This window comes from Myripristis murdjan, chromosome 13 (genome assembly GCF_902150065.1).
Source record: "Myripristis murdjan chromosome 13, fMyrMur1.1, whole genome shotgun sequence".
In the NCBI taxonomy this organism is placed as follows: Eukaryota; Metazoa; Chordata; class Actinopteri; order Holocentriformes; family Holocentridae; genus Myripristis; species Myripristis murdjan.
In genome coordinates, this window is record NC_043992.1 from 38089252 (window position 1) to 38111041 (window position 21790).

Here is a 21790-nt window from a genome sequence, read left to right on the forward strand (position 1 = left end):
AAGTGAAGGAAATAAAAGTTTTCATTTTATACAGCAACTGTATTCCCTTGTCGTTGTTATCAAACCACAAAAATTTCCACTACAGTAACTGAGAATAAAACAATGTTATAGATCAGTATTATTCATTTTTTAGACTTCTATTAAAACACAGTTATACATAACAATTGCAAACAATCACAAATTGCATTTTATATACAGCAACTATATATTATATATTTTCCTTTGCACAACAGTTTGGTAGTTGGAGAAAATAAATCAATGATATTAAAACAAATACAAATTTGAGGCACTCCTCTCCTGACCGCCACTCTTTTCCGACAACAAATACACACATCTGTGAAATATACATATCTTACAGTATTTTAGAAAATGGCTTCAGATTTAATATTGAACCGTGTGACGGTGCTTTTAAATATTCTTTTTTTCTATCAGTTGTACTCCAAAATTTGAAGATTATCACTGATATTTCTTTTTTTCCTTTCTTTTTTTTTTTTTTTTTTTTTTACAATTTATCTTTTTAAAACAACTTCAAGAATAACAATGAAACATTTGGACATAATGGGAAAGCAATCTACTGGAAATACGTTTTTTACAGTTCAAATGAGTCGGATTAGAATGGCATATTGGCCATACCTCCGGGACCATAGCCAATGGGACTGTCCAGTGACATTCCCCGCTGTCTGAAAGACTGGGGACCCATCATACCAGACTGTGGATGGGGTGGGGCCATCATGGGACCCTGAGGGGACATGAGAGGACCCTGAGGGCCAAAAGGATCCCCGGGAATTGACATACTTCGCTGCTTTGCCTGCATCATCATAAGGTTTTGCTGTGCCATCAGACTGTGTGGGTGCTGCTGGGGGGGCATCATGCCTGGGTATGGATGTGAAGGGTGGTGGAGAAGGCTGTTGGCCATCATGGCTTGCTGCTGCTGCTGGTGGTGCTGTTGCTGGAGTTGCTGCTGGGGCACCATGCCTGTCCTTCCCATCATATGTCCAGGGGGGCACATTGGACCCATGCCCCCACCAGGAACCATACCTCTTGAGCCCCCCTGAGGCATACCAATGCTTTGGCGTATTCCACCATGTGTGGGGTGAGGTGGCAACTGCTGTTCAGCCATCATGTTCTGAAGGTTGGCTATATGGGGGTTCGATGATGGACCACTGCTATGTGGGGGTGCGGAGGAAGAGAGTTGTTTGAGGAGCTGTTGCGAGGTATGCTGCTGGGATGGCTGCCCCTGGTGTGGATTCTGCTGTGGCTCACTCTTAGGGAAGTATTGAAGGGTGCTACTAGGTTTATCAGAGGGAATGATACGGGAAAGATCAAACTCAGGGATTCCTGTGTGAGTGGGTCGTATGACTTCACTTAGATCTGGGCCGTCCCCCATGGGCAATGAGGGGAAGGAATCAGAGGGGTGTGAGTGTCGCTGGTGAGGATGTCCCTTGCTGAGCAGGTGCAACTGCTGAGATGGCAAAACATCCTCATTAGTCTGAGAGAAATGCTGTGACATTCCTCCAACCGGGGAGTGCATGGGCCCATGAGATGGTGGCTGCATGCGAGGAAACCCACTCATCTGGGTTTGAGACATTGGTGAAACACTACAGGGCCCCATTCCATCTGGTGGTCCTCCTCCCATCATGGCAGAATTCATCCCAGGCATGCCCATGGGGTTTGGGGAAGACAGCATGGGTCCTGAGGCATCATGAGACAGTTGTTGCTGACCTTGGAGTACCATTCCCATAGGACTTTGAGGATCACTGTGGGGTCCAATTGAGCTCTGGGAAACAAGCATTTGGGAGGTCTGGGGGTTCCCCATGTTTCCTGATAAGAAAAGCAAGCTAGCATGAGAAAAATCACACTAGAAATACCAGTTGAACAAAGATTGCTCGCTGTTTCTCAAATTTTAACAATGAAATAAAAAATACAGGCGTCTCCATATTTTCATGTAATACTTATATGATGTATGAAGGCTTGAATTCAAATATTTATTTTATACTTTACCTCCAATGCTGACACCAGGTAAAAGAGGGCGATCTGGCATTATCTCATCATCAGAAGTGGCAATTGTTTTGATTGCGTCATGGTAGAGAGGAGTGGAGCTAGGCATGGCATATTTGGACATCTGAGACATGATCAAGGACAAAGGATTCTGGGATGGAGGGGCATCAGGAGAGGAAGTAAATGGCATGCTGGGATTCATGGAGCCTGGCTGGCTGATAGGAGTGGAGTTGGAACTCCTGGGGGGCAGTGATGGGCCTGTAAAGAGCATAACCAAGACTAATTAATTTAACAGCAATCAGAGGCACAGCACACGCATGCACAGAAAAAACACAGAAGTGGTGAGCATATTTGATTCTGACAGTACCTGTCTCAGTGGAGCTAGTTCCTCCATTTCCCACCCCCTTCCCAGTGGTTGGACCACCTGGGCTTGGAAGAGCTGTTTTTGGAGATGCCCATCCTGGAGAGCCTACAGGAATAGTTGGGGACTTAAGGCGTCCAGGAGAGGCAGAGGGAGAGCGCAACCCAAGTGTGGAAGACCCCATTACCTGGGGAGACTTCATGGAAGAAGATGAAGGAGTCCCAGCACCAGAAGCAGGAGGAAGAGGTGGATGAGGCCCTGCAGGGATCTGTGAAGGGGACTTGAGTCCTGGAGCAGATGGGGAAGGTAGCAGAGGAGAGGGTTCTTGGCTTAGGGATGGAGACTTGAGCTGGTGAGGAGGCGGCATTGCAGGAGAGGCCATAGGGTTAACATTGATTGATAGATCAGAGGGGTGGCGAGGGCCAAGGTCTGCTCCCCTTAGGCTTCCAGTCATTGGCATATGACTAAGCCGCGACGTTTCACCCATTTGATTAGGACCCTGCTGCTCAGGCCCAAACATTTCAGGGCCAGGCTGCTGGAGATATGGCCCTTCCACTTGTCCCCCAGAAAAGGGACCTTGGTTGGGAAACTGAAGGGCACTGTCGGGTCCAGCAATCATTCCCTTATTTCCTCCCCTTCCATTCTGTGAAGCCCTAATTCGTGAAATCTCCTCAGGGCTTAACATTTCACCTAAAGGTCCTCCTCCACCAGGACCAGCTCTGAGCTTTTGAGACAGCATCATCTGCTGATGTTGTTGACTGTTCATCTGAGGGGTCATGTTAATATTAAGGTTGCTCCCCAAAGGAGAATCCACCATGTCTCTCATCTGGGGGCCCCCTGCCCCACCAGGAGAGCCCATCATCTCACGTGAACCAGGAAAGTCCATAGGTTCACCTCGGGAGGATGGACCGACCCGACCCATGCCCAAATTGGGAAAGCCTGAGCCCCCAGGATTATCCATACTTCTTGAGCCCAGGTTGCCTTGTTGCTGCTGTTTAGCTAATCGGTCAAGCTCAAACCTGTGAATCCCCTGCAGCTGACGCTTCTCCATAATGCGAAACATTTCCTCGCGAGTTATAAGACGTTCTGGATCACCCTGCAAGTGCTGAGGAGGTCCACCTGGTCCACCAGGGTAGCAGCCATGAAAGGGACCCCCACCACCCATGTTATTGGGCATATCATCTAGCCAGATCATGCCTGGCCTTGGGGGCCTCTGGGCTCCCAGACCCTCCATTGATAAACCACCCCCAGGACTACCAGGAAAAACTCCCCCAGGTGGCCCTCGCTGAAGCTGTCCCATGAATCTTGGGCCACGGGGCCCCTCTTGGTGCATGTCTATCATACGTGCATTTCCACCCATCCCACCTCCCATCATAGAGCCAGGACCCCACTGCTGATCTCCAGCTTTGCTGTGGTAGGGAGGAGGGGGTCCCCTCATCATCATGGGACCTCCATGCATACCCATTTCTGTCATCATTCTGAAGTGCTGTGCATGTGTTGGAGGTTGCATTTCCTGTTGCCGTCTCTTCTCTTGGTAGTACTCTTCTTGAAGCTTCCTCCAGGCCACCTGTTCTGGGGTCAGTCCCTCTGGTCCAAGTAAGGGACCCATGTCCAGCCCAGGTGAAGAAAGCTGGTGATGAGGATGTGGCATGTTATGGTGAGAGTCCATTTGAGGGCTGTCAATGGCAGGCCCGCCAAGGCTCTGTGTTTGAGTAATGATGGACTGAAGAGGTTCTTCATATTTCTTCATCCCTCCCATAGGAGGCAAAGCTGAGGATAGCATATTACCACTACTGCAATTTCCAGAGTTGTTAGTACCATTGTCATTATGTTCAAGAATGCCACTCCTGTCAGTGTTATTGTTATTGTTTAGGTTGGAGGAGTTATTGTTAGGATTGTTGGTGGAGCCTCCTGTCTCACTAGGTCCTCCACCAGTCCCACTGCGCAGCAACAACCTCTCTATGTCTCTCAGTGTCTGCAAAGAGCGCTCTCTGTGTTCTAGCTGCTCTTTGGAAAGACCATCTGTGTTTCCCGGGCCACTCCTCTGTCCTGGATCACTCTGCAGGTGTGTTGATAAGACAGAGGGACTACCAGAAGGAGACACACCAGCATCAGAGAGAGGCAAAACCCCTGTACCTTCGGCACCTCCTGATCCTGGGATGGGTCCTGCAGGTGTGGCTGTGCTCCCTCCCTCTGATTTATGGGCAATGACACTAATGTTATTGCTTGATGTTCCGCCAGGTCTGGTATGTGATGATTCACTATCAGAATGCCCTGCTGATGACGGTGTCCCTGCAGGATGCAAATGGCCTCCCACTGCTGCAGAAGCTGGCTGTGGTGTCCCACTCTGGGATTTGGGGGTACCCATGGGAGGAGAGCTGCTGGAGCTCACCTTCTCAGACAATGTAGGAAGCTTTCCTGATGGGTGACTCTGTGGCAGACATGAGTGGAGAAATTAACAAGTTAATTTGAGGCTGTTAAAAAACAAAAAAAATATTTTGGCAAAACAATACTTACATAGTTTATACATTTTTTAGCCGTGGTTTTTGAAGACATTTCTATGACCTGTCCAAATTTTTTAGCTTTATCTATGACCAAAGGAAATTTGTTTTTAGAGTTATCACAGAAAGTGTATTTTAACACTTTGTATTTTGTTAAAGTTGGTCTATACTTCAGATATTGCATACAAGCCTCTCTCGACCAAAGCAGTGACAGACCTGCTTTTGAATTCCTTGACTTATAAAATTATACTTTAAAATTTTCATCACCCTGAATATTGTATCTACCCTACTTAATAAAGACATCCTTTTGCTTTCACAGCAACTGCTTTGAAAACAGGAACAAGGTTCTGAGTGAAACTGAAATAGCTAAACAAATTAAACACATAATTTTGCACCTGCGGTGAACACAGAGGAAAAACACTTTTACTCCCTTGTGATTTAATAGAAACTCTGACAATTTGTTAAGTTTGCTGCTGAGTTGAAAATGTCTGACCTGCTCCAACTTGGTGCGTGGAACATTTTGCTGGTGAAATAGAAGGATGGAATCTGTCTGTCCTTTCATTACTGCCTCTGCAGCACTGTCAAACAAAATACAACACATGATTACAAATTAAATAACAAAACTCCTAAGTTACATTAAATTATTTTTGGAGAAGTAAAAACAAAGGGAGATCAATAAACAAAAGAAAATGAAAGCTCACAAAATGAAAATAATGTATTCCAGCCTCTTCCACTGCACCCCCATTTTTTTAGACCCATTTTAGGGGGGGATAAAGGATCTTAAGGGGGAGATAAAAGGTCAGCAGTAGGTGTCACAGAAGTGGTGTTCATCATTTGTAAGCTGGGAACCTTGAAGTAATTTCTGAGACTGTGTCTCCAAAAAGGTTTTCTAGTCATAACTCTATAATAAAAAGTTATTTTTTTACACTGTATGTGGGTTTAGAACAGTTTGACTTAAGTATATGTCTATTAATGTCTCATAGGTCATTCTTGGTTTGATACCATTTATTACGCAGATTTGGTACAAAATTCGACCATTTTTGACCACTCAAGAATTGATAAAGATGGTCACATTAGGACACCAAGACTTTGGTGAACACCAGAGAAAAATGTATGATTTGATCTGGTATCAAAAAGTTTTGACATTTGAATGAATGAATAGTTTTTTTGGTAATACATTATAAGGAACAATACTAAACACTTTGTGTGAATATAAAACAAAATATTATCATACCTGTTCACACTGATCCATTACACACAACAAATTACCCCATCAGTGACTGAAAAAAGGAATATGCTGAAGCACCAAGGCTTATTTTTGCCTATCCTATACATTTGGAGATTTCTGTAAGAACTGGATTTTTTTTCAATGATAGGATGGTGAGCACTTCTGTCTGGAAATTGCTTTAAAAAAAAAAAAAAAACTCCCCCTTATTGTCATTATACACAGGAAAACATCCCCTGAATGTCCTAGGTCTGTAGTTTGTGTTTGTAAAGTTTCATGAGGCTGTTTTTATCCAGAGGTAACAACAAGACTGTTTAACCCATGCTATAAACAGTCTTGGAGTCTTATTCTAAACCCACTGCATGGGTTTAGCATAAGATGGGCATGTCAGCAAAGGGGAGATCTATAGGTGCCCATAGAACTCATTTTCATTCAGGCATCTTGAGGTCAGAGGTCATGGAACCCCTTTAAAGATGGCTATGCCATTTCCCCCCCTGCAAATATTTAGCCTAACTTTGGAGCATTATTTAGCTTTCTCACTGACTTAGCATGCCAAATTTTGTACCACTTAATTACATAGGTCGTCTAGATTAATATGGTACCATTCTGTTCATTCTATCTTTAAAAGTGGGCCTGCTACAGCTTCAAAGACAGTATGTCAGCTGAGGATGCCAGCATCCCCGGTGGGGTTTAACAAGGTGGACTACATCTTTATCATAGTTATGATGGCAGAGTATAAATACTACACCGATGTTACAAAAGAAAACTGTTTGTCAGCCCTGCAAAACAGATCTTACCTGTTGGCTAGGCTGGTTGTGAAAACATACACCATTTGCTGGGAAGCCTGAGGTGGCTCTGCTTTTAATCCTGGACCCACTCCACGTCCCATTGCTGGACCTCCGGGTTCAGAGATGGGCCCTGCAGATGAGCGACCAGAGAGCCCCTGGATAGAACCAGCCAGCCCCCTCTCCCCTGGCAGAAAAATTAGTACAGTTGTTTGTCTTCAGGGGCAGACCTACAAGTCAGCTTTCACCACCAATAGACCCTTTCAGCTTCAATATCTAAACACTAGATGGAGCTAAAACACATAGAAAGCCAAATCATTGGTAAGCAATGGCATGGTAATCTAAGATGATCGTCTCCCTCCTATTGATGTACGTTGAAAAAACAGCTACTGATAACACCTTATGGCTTGAAATATTTGTCTACAGTGAAAATAAATTGAAAAGTGGGACATTTCTGCATGTAGTCCATGTTGACACCTCAGAGGGTGTCATAATGATACCAGTGTCATTGTGAGGAGTGTGCTGTGTTCAGAGGACTGCAGTGGGCTTTGTTTTATCTCCACAGAGTTAAGTGTACTCACGATGGGTTGCAGTGTGCGGCTTGTCATCATCTTCCTCTGTGTCAGGTCCAGAGCACCATTCATCTCCGCTATACGGCTGTTTCTTCTCCAAAACACAGCGCCGCTTACTGCGCATTACACCCTCTACAGGACAACACACACAGACACACATCAACACAACAGCTAACAGCTGGCTTAATACTGTCCCTTTACTACTGTCACACAGAAGCTCTGCTAACACAAGACAAATCAATGAGTGTTTTACCGACTCATCACTAAAACTTTAGACCGACTCTCAGTGAACATATAAGATAAGCCACTTTACCAATAAAAGACTGTATGTGAATTTGCAGAAGGTGATTTGCTGTGTGTGACAACACAGAGGAGTGACAGCAGAAAGAGGACTGCTGCCTTAACCTACACAAGGGGAGGCAGTTTCAAAGTACAGGCAAGGTACAGAAATGACCTTTTGTTTTCTGCATCTGTTTTTTTTTTTTTTTTTTTTGGCCAGTAGCAGACACTGGGTTATGTTAACATGTAAGTCACCTATTCAGCCCTGCCTGGTACCGTGTTTAGGCTTTCCTTTGTCATTGGCCCTGTCCAGGTGTGCTGTTGAGGTGATTTGTTGCAACTGTGGAGGGATGGGGTTGGTTGGGCCGTGGGGGGGTTGACATGCATTTCATTTGAATATGTTTTTGTTTTTCTATGGGTAGAAATTAGATCACAAGGAGAGAGACATAGCTTATGTGTGTGTGTCTGTGTGTATGTAAGAGGAAGGGGGCAGACAGAAGAGATTTCCCTTCAAAAGGATCCACTCTAGCTTTCATTCTTTCCTTCTTTCAATCTGTTACTCTTTATGTTAGAACCACACCTCTCCCTCTCAATGAGAGTGTACGTGTGTGTGTGTGTGTGTGAGTGTTTGTTAAAGAGTATATTCAAGACATATTACATGTAACCCAGATGACTCAGTTTCACAAAATAATATTGTTGGAGTCTGCAGTCAGTCACTCACGTGAACATACAAATGCTTAAACACACAAGGGCAAACAAATGCAAATTAGACTGACATATTGCACTAAAAACACTTGTAAACCTCGAGGCACGATCAAACACAAATGTTTACTGAAGCGCTCACGAAGGAACTTAGGCTTTAACACAGTCCTTCCACCCACTCGCTTGTCTACTGCTTGACTAAAAACCTCTCTGGGCTTACTAAATCTTCACAACCTCATGATCCGTCTCTCCATCTGAGCATTACAGAAACCCCTGATGCTTTTCATCTGAGAGACGTCACTGCAGCACAGGCATGGCACAGCTATCAAAAGCCAGGGGGAAATTCTGACGCTTCAGAGAAAGGTCAGGGCATTTCACCGAGAGAGAAAACAAGTTCTTCTGTCCTCTCAGTCCTTACATTCACTTCCTGCTGGAGGAGGTGAATGCGCATAATCTGGTATTTCTGGTAAAGATTTGGCTGATAGGGAGGGAAAGGAAGTGAACTTGTGCATAGTTAGAACAGGAACACACTGCCGATACGTTTGTCTGTGTGCCTTACCTCCTTTGGCATCTGGCTCCAGGGCTGGAGGAATGGCATTTCTGGGTTCACCAGAGTCAATGGAGACACTTCTCTCCCGCTTGGATTTGGTTTTCAGCATCCCTCCAACACTGCTCACTGATTGGCTGACAGCCTTCAGCCCAGGATTGCCAGGAGAAATCTGGTTGGTTTTGACTCCATGGCTCCCAGCACCAACGCCCTTTGGACACAGGTGGCCAGCAGTTCCCTGCTGCTGCTGAGCCTGATGATTTACATTGGGTATTTGGGATCGACTGTCACTGGTCACTTGCTTGCCATGATTGGCCAGTTTATTGTCTGGGTGCATTTGATTGGCTGGTGATCGAGGTGGAGGTCTGGTATGGAGAATAGCTGTGCCTGTTTGTCAGCAGAGCTCACACTGCTTACAGGCAAAACTGATGGAGAGCAGAAAAATATATTGACATGAGTACTTCAGACTATTAAAAACTTGGCAACATTTGAGGGTCATATTCAGGACATTTCCTCCAAACGGCCTGGAACTACTACGAATCTGACCAATCACAAAAAAAAAAAATTATAACATATATAAAACATGAACATAAGTGATCAACAAATTGCAACAGATCATAGCTCACATAGCACAGGTATGCAGCTTCATAAAATATGTCACAGGCTGAATTTCAGGGCAAAATAAACATTAAATAAACCTAGCTCTGGGTCAGTGAATGCCGCTGTACTCGGGCACCTGATTAGGCCTTTAAAGCAAACTTTTCGGCCTATTCACTCACCTCATCTCACCCAGACGCTCAACTGACACAGTGCCATGCCGTTCTCCAAGACACTTCAGTGACCGCACACAGACCTGGGGGATAACAAGACAGCAATATCATCAGTAGAGGAAGATAGCAACCTTTGCTGTCAATACTGTCTTTCAGGGTATGTGTGCTCGGCCTCTGGGTCAACATCAACTTCATGAGCAGAGACGGAAAGGGGCTCGAGAAGCCAGAAGATTGATAAGAGAGCAAGGCCAAAGAGAAACTCTAATGTAAGTGTCCCTTTAAGGGAAAGAGCAAAGAGAGCGCTTGAGCTGGGGGAGGGACCCGCAACTCAGAAGCAGCTCTCCAGTGTTTTAGGTTCCTCCCCCTCCCAAGCAGTTTGCAAACCACAAAAACTCCACCACACATTCCACAACACTATCTCTAGCAATACCTGTCTCTGCCTCGCTCACTCAGAGACACTCATTCTCTCAGTTTCGCAGTTTAATTTAAATTCTCCTTCTGGGTGTAAGTACAAATTACAGAAAACCTATTAGTCATTACTGATTTTAGTTAAGGCCTATTCAGACACACCACAAAACCAATTATTCACTGGTTTATCAGAATTAACCTCATTTGAGGCAGCCTACACCTCAGTCCTCCGCTGTCTTCTGCTAGCATGACTAGCAATGCAAAGGAAGCACCTGCCCTGATACTGAGCGATATCCACTATCCAGGCTCAACCTTTTGAATGGAGGAAATTTCCCAGCACCAGGCAAGCCTCTCATTCTGGGTTCAAGTCCATAGCTGCAAGCTGACGCCCTCTTGACACCGCCACCTGCCTGTGTCCATAACCCCAAGCCTCTGATTTTAACCTTTGCAACAGGGGTGTGCGCTCTGTGTGTGCGCACATGTGTGTAGTCTATATCGGCAATTTGTGCACAATTTTGATGTTTTCTATTTCACACAGGGTAGTACTGCTTGTGTACAGAGCATTCAACTTTTGCAGGTCTCAACAAGACACTTCCACACCTGCTGCTCAAAGAATAGGAAAAACAGAGAGACACCCACGTGAAATTAGTGCAACTGAACTGGTTTGAACAATGGTCAGTCAAAACAGAGAGCACAGCCATCTGAAAACATCCAGCCTAGATATCTGGTTGACATAATGCAGAACTCATGTAAACATTTCCACTGCTTTCCATTTTTGGTTGATCATATCATAGCATATCACAACACACACGGCACGGCACGGCACAGTCAGTCAGGTCAGCTGTCCCTCTCTAACAGAGCCATCTGTACCACTCACTCACCTTGGCAGGTAATGGTCAACACACAATGCTGTAATTAGTCATTAACTAACGCTGGCTCAAGTCAGAACAGTAAAGTGCCTTGTTCACTGGCTGAGGACTTGATCAGTCATTAACTTAAACAGGGACAGAGTCAGACCATCACTCCTGTTGACAAAGTGTGACTCACTTGCTTTGTGTAACACAAGGCACAGGCAGTCTAATCATATAGTGAGTTGCTGACCTCCAAGTGGATGGTCAAGAAAAGATAGGCCTATCTACAGTGCATTCTAGCTTACCAGACAGTGAGATGAGACTGCCAAGTAGTGGTGTTGGAGTTGACATGATCAAGAAGCTGAGTTGGGAAAGGGCTGGGGAAGTTGTACGCAGTGCAGCTTGGACTGAAATGTGGAATTTTCTAAACTGAGGTCACCCCCAGCAAAATTGCAGGGGGTGTATAAGTCATCAGCCTGTCTAGTAAATGTTGAGTCTGACTAAAACACTTTGAAAACCTGAAGTTAGGCCTACCACCACCATTATCCCCACTGCTTGCCATGTGTGGTAAGAAGCCTATATTTAAGCAAACAACCAAAAGAGGCACTGCTTTGCAGTGATTTTAATACCGCTAAAGCCCCATGGAACTGGATGATTTTTACCTGGATGGTGCTATAATGGAGCATATGAGACAATGTGATGTGTGGCACTGTGTTGAGCGACTTTCTTGGTTGACTAAAATGTTGGCAACTCACCATATCTAAGGCTGTTATCTCTTTTTAACCCTATAAAACCTGAACTATGAAAGAATTGGCAGAAAATTTTTGAAACTGAACCCTTTATTTAGTCCTATAACAAAATATATATAAAAAAAGAAAAATAAAAAAAAATATGTTATTCCACGACCTTTCTGGTGTATGATATATGATATGGACTTGAAGTGCCAATGGTATGGTCCAGTATTGATTAAACTGAAAACAAAAAACGGTATTGAAAATGTGTATCATATATGATGCAAATGGTTTTATAGGGTTAAGAAATAGTACATGGTAACAAATGTGTTCTTCCACCTTTCTTGAACAGTAGCTATAAAAAGTAGTTTTTACGCATCGCATAGGCCTAAGTACTGGCACGAGTGGGGATATTTGGTCAGCACATTATTTCTAAATTAACAATTAAGTGATCACAGGTCTCAAATAAACTCAAGCCAATATCTTCGATCTACAATGCCTTCTTACAGGCCTCGTTTTCTTTGGAATAGGCTTAAGAAGAGGTTTGTGTTGTAGCATCTGGAGTAAAGGGTCAGTGTACGGCAGACACCAGGATATAATTAAAACCATAAACTGTAATGCTGTATTTGTTGTTCATTTCTCAATATACACGTGACAGTGCAGGCGATACTTTGCACTACCAAGGGTTTTAACAGATCTATTTTTTTTGTTTTGTTTTGTTTGTTTTAAACAATCTGCGCTAGGACTCACAAACAATGCACAGCAGCACGTACACAGGCAAAATCTGCCACCAGCTCACATTGCTTTGACTCCCTTAACTAATCAGAGACACCTGGAGTACTGACGCTGACTAAATTCATTAGTGCCATCTGCATTCATTATTTTCTGACCTCAACACATGAAAATAACAAGACATTTAACTGCTAGGCTTGAGAAATGATTAGCACTTAATTATGGTGACATTTGAATCATGAGTTAAATTAAATCAACCTGATACGCAAGTAATTCAGGATAAAATCAAGGTTGTAAAATCAAAATTAATGGCCTTGAGGGAGCCTTTCTCCCATTTCCTCCGCCTTATGCAGTCTAACAGCTTTCATGCAATTTCAGTTTAGTTCCGTCTCCATGTTGACAAAATTGGAGATTTCCATCCGGCTTCAAAGACTACAACCTTTCCAATCAAACAGGATCTCTTGTAGTTTTCTTTTAATAGGATAATAGCATTTCAGTGGCAAGACGTTGCCTCTCTCAAAGCGTGTATAGACTGTTTGCATTGCCCTTTGCAAAAAAAAGTCAAGAGGTTAAGTGACCAAATGTGACCTGAATGACTACACCTTGTGCAGCCTTTGAACTTATTAGCAACTGAAAATGAAATAAATGAAACAAACACTGACAAATACCTACTGTTCAAAGGAGCACATTCAAACGGTTTGGAAATATACAAGCACCAGTTTATCTTGTTACATAAAGGGCATTGGCTCCTATGACTAATCAGAGGTACGTGTTGTATACAGAGGCTGACTAATCAAGGCACTGACGTCCCCTACATTGACTAGCAGCTGACCGGTTACAGGAAAAGCACATGGAAAAAAAAAACATGTCAATAATTCCTCAAAATGACAAAGGTTTGAGAGTTGATCAGTAATTGGTGGTGACACTGAATCAACAAATTTAAAAAATACTAACTTGCTTGATAAGTCATCTGTCATAAAATGAAATGTTTATATCCCATGAGTTTATTTTTTTCCCCCTACCAAGGACTAAGTATCAAGAACTGCGAACCCAATTGCTTCATTTTCTTTGTTCTTGTGCTGTGTTTTCTCAAGTAAGATATTATCCAAACTTGCCTTAGCTATAATTCTGAGACAAACACACAGCAATTTTCCTGAGCAACTGAGCAAAGTCAACTCCGCTAAAGCCTAAATGAAATCTTTAAACGCTGACAAATTTGTACGGGCTAGGGAATCAGTGGAGAATCTGACTGATAAGAAGAATCGAAATGGCACCATCTTCAAATCTGTAAAATCATAACAATACGCAGCCCTCTCCATAATACAGTAACCTATATGCCAATGATAATATCACTTAAATGAGGACACAAGACATTGCTTGCACCTTGTTGTAAAGCCCATGGTAACTGTGGCTTTGTAAAAGTGCTCTGTAGTATTACAAATATTATTATAACGAGCATGTAATTCACGATACACTGTAGGATCCAGGGTATGTTTATTGGGGCATTTGTGTAAAGTGGTAAGCTGAAGTAGGTCTGCACTTGTTGACGCCGCACCGTCACTAACACGGATGTTTATGAATAGCCTGTTTCTGTGTGCTACATCAATCAGTGTTATCAGACTATAAAATTAACTTTGGTATGGGCCATAACATTTTTCTTGGTATCTTGGTATAAAAATCCTATTTTTAAAGTGACCGTGTCAAATGGCATAATGTAATACTGTGCTTAGAGCCCCACATCAAAGTCCACTGCCCTACCAAGTGATCAAAAACCAAAGTGTGAGCACTGGAGAGACTTTAGGTCTTGTGTCTCTGCATCCCATGGCTCTGTACATGTGCACAATTACAACAAATTCACACCATGTCATTGATGTGAAGCCCCACTTGTTATTGGCATCTATGTTCAGCTAGAGTTAATGTAGTTAATGCCTCATAGCCTACACTGAAATAGTTTGAGTGACCACCAGCGGGCTAACTGAACATAAATGTAGATGTTAAAAATAGTAAAATTTTCACGAAGATTGTTATAGAAAACACAATAAATTAAACTACATTTAGGTACAACGTATATTTTGATTTTTCATTACAGCTAGTGAAGGCTCAAGGGATCATCTACTTGTAATACCGGCATCTGTGAGACAGGCAATGGGTGGCATAATTTTGCATAGAACAAAGCCACAAGAAAATGCAGCCCTGCTTTTCACCTATGGAAGATTATCACTGAATACGCTAAGTGATAAATGAGCATTTGTTGCATTCAACAAATCGGCAAAGCAAAAATGCAGCCTCTCTGCTTGCATTTGGAGATGGTCCGGATAGGCACCAACGCTCCAGAGGAAGAGCGATGCAACTTTCAATTAAAACGTTGTCAGCGAAATGAGTAGAGGCATATAAGAAGCTGGGTGAACAGATAAGTGATATAACTGAACATTGGTGCATGCGGTCAAATTAGCAAAGTAACCGTATTTCAGATGTAGTGCAATATGCAGATTTCAGATGCATAACTTGCCCGGAACATGCTGGTTTCACCAACCTGACCTAACACCACATATTCCGGCTAAATCATGGTGAAACTGTAAATGGATTACCATCGCAATGCTGGCAGAAGCACAAAGAGCCACACAGCCTCATATGGAGCTCACCTGTGCAGCAGCTAAACATCATCTGTGAGTGATATGAGGGTCACATACAGCTCATAGAGGTGCCATGCATCTAAAAAGACAATTCGTGATGGGGTAAATAACATAACCCAGACACCCAATATATATTTCCTATTACCAAGGTGCAATATTATAGCCACAAAATGACAGTTCAGGAATAACATGGATGGATCTCAACTGCCACGGCTGAACATAATGGCTGTAAACGTGATAAGTTTGATATTGTTAATTTGAATCTTTGCAAATTTCCTGTGCACCTTTGGGGAAGAATCCTACTGATTTTGGTGACCTTATGAACGTTCCACTAGCGCCATCATCAGGCCAAACTTTCCATTCGTGAATGTGACGATGTTAGCAAGCAGCAAAAGAGGATGTGTTAGACGACTTACATAGTGGACTACATTAAGAAAACCGGATGATCTCATTAGTGGGGGCAACTGTAGTTATTACAGTCTCCCATTAGTTGGACAAAACGCAAGCAGATTAGGGCCACAGTCATGAGATGGCATTAAGGATACAGGTCATTTTGGTCATTCATCAACAACACATTACGTTAACTCAATGGCAAGGAAATGACGGTGAACATTCCTGCACATTTGTTGAAATATTTACATTAGTATGTAAAGTGCCCTCTAATAAAAACATACAATTTGAAATGCCAGCAGAAGTAGCCTAGAAATGCAAGACTATTACTGATCTAGACTATTACTGATCTAGAATTTGCCAGTAATCAAAAGGTCACCGGTTTGATCCCCATCACAAACTGCTGTCAAAGTATCCCTCAGCAAGACACCTGTTTACTTAGTGTACTGAAGTTTTACTTACCTACTTATTTGAAGTGACTGGATAAGCGCAGCAGCTAAGATAGATAGATAGATAGATAGGTATACTTTATTGATCCCAGACTGGGAAATTCACAAGTGCCTAAAACATAAACGTAAAGCTTTGGCTTTGATGCTACAACTCTCAGTAGTTCTATACAAAGTGCCTGCACTGGGTTTTGGCTGAGGTCTGACTCAGCTCATCAGTACACGGAGTGAGTGCAAACCGCTGAACCAATTCTTGACTTGATGGACAAGTACCTACCAAGTCACACAGCTAAAAAATGGCCCTTTCCCACTCTTCTTCTTCTTCTTGTTGTGTGAATTATTCATTAGGAGTGTTTCTTCAAGTTAATCCTCTGATTGATTTCACTGTGTAAATCAGCACAGCAAGTGAACAGTTAAAACAAGAATGAACCATTATCGACTGAAATCCGGTGATGGGACAGTTTGCTCTTTCCTTGTTCAGGAAATCCACATCAAGTCAGCAAAACTGCATGCTATATGCTTGGAGTGGTGGAGCAGGATGATGCCTTTGCTAAAATCCAATTAGCATTTACTGGGGAATTACTGATGGCACTTATATACAGTATGATTTAAACACTAAAAGGTGATGCAAGAAGGGTCAGTGGACATTAACATGCATAGTTCCTCTCTCTCTCGGTGTCCGGGTTTTATTTGCCATTTCTACCTTCGTTACAAGTCTCTTACATCTCTAAATGCGCTGATAGAAGAAACATGTTGCAGCAAGTAAGAGAATAAGAAATTATAAGAGAAAGTAGGATGACAAAAACCCCAAGTTAAAGATTCCAGCAAAAGTTCCTTGCCAGTGGCTACACCTGGACAGTGTTTTACCAAAATCTACAAAAGGCAAACTACATAATGCAGTGCTTGCTCTGCCCGTGAAAAACATCTCTGCTTTATTTGTTTGGACCTGGCTGCTTCCCAATTTTTTATAAAAATGTTTTATCCATGTAAATGTGAGATAAATGTTTCTAATACTTAGAAAACAATATTAACCCTTTGGCGCATAGTGGTCACTACAGTGGACAGCTGTTTTAAAGTCATTTCTCCTAAATGCAGTGGTTTCTATGGTGGAATTGCATATCAGCTGTTAGAGTGCTCTCTGCTGCTCCCCCCATTGAGGTTTATGCAGAGACTGTCAATTCTTGTTGCTGAAAACATATTAATACTTGTATCATGACATGGTAATACCAGTCCTACATCCTTAAAGAAGTATGGAGACTCACAAAAGTGTTCATGCCCTAAGAAGAGTAAAAACACATAAGAAAAAAATCTTGACTCAGGCTTTCATAATTCATGCATCAAAGGGTTAAAATACAAAGTAACTGGTAGAAGCAAATAACAGAGCAGCCAGAGGAGTCTAATAAGCTCTGAAAATTACATCCCTCTGCTGTAAAGCAGCCTTTAAAATCAGCAAAGAAAACATCACAATATTACAATATCCAAAATCTCAGACATTATCTAGTCTTATAACACATTATTAATATAATATTAATATACTGTGCGGCCCTAAAACCAAGTTGGCAGTTTATTGAAATTGTGGGGATAATATGTTTTTCAGCATGCGGACAAAACATCCCTTTTGACCAATGGCATTGTGTCAGGCTGTGGCTAATTCAAAACCGGGACATGTATAATTAAGGCAACAGAGGAGATAAGAAAAACTGTTTGCTAGCACAGTGAGCTAGCTGACCATGAATGGTAAATTTAAAAAAAAAAAAAAAAAAAAAAAGGAATCAAACATGCCTGTTCCTTGCTCAGTGCTTGGCTGCAACAAAAAAGAGATTGTCATACAGCAAGCACAGCAGAGTACATACACATACACAGACATGCAAGTCCAACAGGCCAGATAATACATAACATCTTATTATTAACACTGTTCATGCTGTGTATCATATGTGTCACGTTTTCTACGTTTTGCCAGTTAAACAGACTTGTTAGTCATTTCCCCTCTTGGCCCAGCTGGTGTCTTTTTCTTTGGCTGATCCAGTTGGTTGTGGGGAGGAATCTCTCTAAATGTCCATACAGTGTGTGCACTGAATCTGTGACATTAAGCAACTCCCAATACATGTTCTTCGAGGTCAGCCATGGATTTAAGCAACCGTTCCTTGCAACATATACTCTTGATGTCTGAAGGTATGACTTTGCAGTATCGGCACATTCACCCGTCCCTGGTGCCTACTGGTATTTGACATGTCACAGCAGCTCATTCTTGCCTCCTTTGCAAAACAGTGTACTGTGGTTTGAAAGCATGGCTGAGGTATGGACTTCCATATAACATGGTTGAAAATGTGGTTATCGATTACTGGCATTCCTCTCTTCAGCTCCAGTTAACCTCACATTTTCGAACCAAGAGTAAACTAGCTAGCTGACAGGTTTATTTGCCAGCCTGTGTGCACTCCCACAACAAAAGCAGCCTGGCAGATGCTGACTGCATGGGACAACAAGGGGTTACTTAAGCAATAAATATTTTTGTGATGTGTCAGTTTCAAATTGGTGATACCCTACCAACATCATACTCCACCTAAACTTAGAAGGCATAGCCTAATCATTATCAGTGTAATAACCTGACAAGTTAAAAAGAGCCTTTCCAGACTCTAGAGTTAGTGTCTAGGGTGTGGTGTTCGCCAGGCGGTAACAAAACAGGCCCTGCTCCTAAGATGGCGTAGGCATGGAGTCAACCAAGAACCATACCAAACAGCTGTGGTTTTCAAGTGCTAGGACTCAATTTTGATGTAATAAATCTTAAAACCCACACTTTGGAAAACACAGGGGCAAGATTGTTATTTCAATGAGAAGCACTGACATTCCAGTGTGCATGTTCTCAAAGTCAGTGTTGTTTTGCAGCATTGCCTTCCTTTAAGGTTCATTATTCCCCCAAGGTGGTGTGAGATACTTAAACCTTCCATGAAATATGTCATTCTTAATACTGTTAAATGAAGACAGTGTGGATTATGGGCTTTACTGATCTTCTGCTACTTTGGTGAAGTCAAGTTTTTTTCTATTATCAGTCATCTGCATCATTCACAAAACCTGTCAAAAACAACAGACTGTCAACTGTATAGGCAATGTTGTGTTGCTACCCACTAAATAATCAACGAATGCCTGAAAGTCATTACATTTACCCGAATCTCTAGTGTGTCAGAGCATGAAATGTTCTGTACTTCCCTTTTCTCATCTGACATTTTCACAAGTTTTCTGGGAAACAAATTCAATTTGACAGTTGGACGATGTTCAATTGTGTCCAGTCGCTGCTTCCAACAAATTAGAGAAATAATCCAATGACTGTGAAATGCATAGCACATGGTGTTTACTTGCAAAGCCAACTAGTTTAGGCCACAATGATAAACACAAACACACACACAAACATACAAGAGGGCCTACTTTCATTTAACATCATTGCAAACAAAAAGTCCTGTTCTCAATTAGCAAAAGGGTTTTGATAAATGGAGATTTACTTTTCACTGTGCAGAAAGTTGATTTAGCATTTTTGCAGCTCTTATCTCTTATGTTCATATAAGTATTCTTAAAAAAAAAAAAAAAAAAAAAAAACATGGGTAATTTCCAGGATTCCACACAATCCCCTGGACAATTGTATTACAATCATAATATATGTCAGACTTTGTGACTACTGAGTGTGTGTGTGTGTGTGTGTGTGTGTGTGTGTGTGTGTGTGTGTGTGTGCATAGGGAGAAGTTGAGCTCCTATTCAGTCCCAGTGGGTCACACAGTACTCTGTATTTTTAGAGAGCAAGCTGGTATTTATAGACCATGAGAGCCCTGGGAAGTCAGGGGCAAAAGTGAGAAGAAAATGCGTAGCCAAGTCCAGAAGGGGGAAAAACACAGAAGCCACAGAGCTGCTTTGTAGATCAAGCACACCGAGCACAGAGCCTAAAGTGTTTAGCTGCAATGATGAATGAAGAATAATGTGTATGACGCAAAAGCACGCACAGTTACACAGAGATACAGTCGGGACTTTTGTGACACTGGTTGGCTCCACAAACTGCATTTATGCATGGCGCCACTTGAAATGTAGACTGGGACTAAGAGAGGGAAAATAAGGTGAATGTGCAGGACTGCAGGTCTGCTCTGTGTCCTCTGGCTTGTGCTGGACAAGGCCAGGCCTAACATAACATGCATGGTTGTTTCCAAAACAAGTCTTATGAGACTCAGTAATGAAGTATAGAACTCGTCCTTGTATTGCCTACTGAGTTCTGTTAGAGTTTGGATCACATGGCAGCTGTTACAAAACCTCTCAAATTTATCAGCAAGTTCTTTTTTTAATCCATGAACTCTCTCTCAAAACCACAATTTCATCATTCTGATTTACAGTATTACTTCATACAACACACAATATTTTAACTTTTAAATCTCATGGATAACTAGCCAAAGGTAGAGACATCAAAAGAAGATATTCGCTCCACAGCTACAATGGAGTTCAATAGGACAAAAATTTTCAGCTATTTACAACATCAGATGATAAATGTCAGGTTTTGGTGTCAGTCCCTCAGACTCAAACGACCAGGACTTCTTTCAGGACTCACCATTTTGAACCAACATTCAGCAATTACGCAGGAAGAACATTTGTAAAGAGATACCAATTTCTCCACTGACAGCAGCCTCAATAAACCACAAAGCTGCACAGCCACAAGCCACGCTGCACTGTGAGTAAGAGCAGGGCTCTCACAGGACGCTAAAATGAACAATACACTGCATCTCCGATGGGCTTTTGAGCTTGGCTGCTTTTAAGTTCCACTGTGGGGCTGTAATGTGGAGCATGTGGCTGATGTAATGACTCCCTAGATGTCCACATACCAAACTATCAAACAAGCCCAAAATTGTCACCCTGAACAACACCGCTTTCCATCGAGACCTATGTGGTGCACTTTTCATTCATTTTTTTCTGATGAATTCATCTGTGGACTTACGGACAAATTAGCTAGGACAAATTAAAAAGTGCACCATCACTGGCTTTAAAAAAAAAAAAAAAAAAAAAAGTGATGAAAGACTGACAGTTTTGAAAATTGTATGCTGCTGTATAATGCGGAAATCTGAGGTTTTACTTTGCTTACCTCCAGGCTGCGATGTCAAACCTGTTATGAGAAGGAAGTTTGATTGGGATGTATTGTACGAGGTGCAGGATAAAATTCAAGAAAATACAGCTAACATGGTGGAATTTCTTCCAACAATAGATAGAGAGATGGAAGGAATAGAGATGGAACCCTAAATGGCTGTTAAGGGAGCAGTTCACCCGACATACAAAAATGGTATTTTCTCACTTACCTCGAGTGCAATGCATCCATCCAGCAAAATACAGTGAGGCTAGATGGGTATGTCTTTGTGCAGCTCAAACCATCACAACAGCTCTTTCCAAAAAAAAAAAAAAAAACAACATGAATACTTGACAAAAGTGGGAAGCTGGAAAATATCACTGGGTGAACTTTTCCTTTAAACATTTAAAAGCCACTATTCTGAAAAAGATGCCAAAAAAACCTTTTCAGGAAAAATGTCCTTTTATCAGCTGACCAATCGTGACGTGAAGATGAGATACAAAAATGTGTTACTGTGTTATGGTTATAGTGTATTAACAGTGTCACCAATCATGTTTTAAAACAACAACAACAATAATAACAACAACAACAATAATAATTACAATAATAATCAGCTCAAAAGTGCCTTTTTCACTCAAAAAAAAAAAAAAAAACATGAACATGGCCTTAGCATTGATAAAAAAAATATATATACTCTATGTCACTGATTGGCCATTATGTTATGGATTTTTTTTTCTAAATTGTAGTATTTAAGAAACAGAATAGTCTATTGC

At 42.1% G+C, this 21790-nt stretch overlaps 1 protein-coding gene across 1 annotated transcript in view; it reads right to left on the bottom strand.

Annotated features, from left to right (window-relative positions):
- Window positions 1–440: 440 nt before the first annotated feature.
- bcl9l (bcl9 like) overlaps window positions 441–21790 on the bottom strand; it is a 33734-nt gene continuing 12384 nt past the window's right edge. The window contains exons 2-9 of the mRNA XM_030066997.1: window positions 9750–9823; window positions 8983–9395; window positions 7452–7574; window positions 6883–7057; window positions 5354–5438; window positions 2366–4790; window positions 2002–2256; window positions 441–1821 (exon numbers count right to left, since the gene is read on the bottom strand). Of these exons, the coding sequence (XP_029922857.1) occupies window positions 611–1821; window positions 2002–2256; window positions 2366–4790; window positions 5354–5438; window positions 6883–7057; window positions 7452–7574; window positions 8983–9307 (4599 nt within the window). The 5' untranslated portion in view covers window positions 9308–9395; window positions 9750–9823 and the 3' untranslated portion in view covers window positions 441–610. The remainder of the gene's footprint in view (window positions 1822–2001; window positions 2257–2365; window positions 4791–5353; window positions 5439–6882; window positions 7058–7451; window positions 7575–8982; window positions 9396–9749; window positions 9824–21790) is intronic.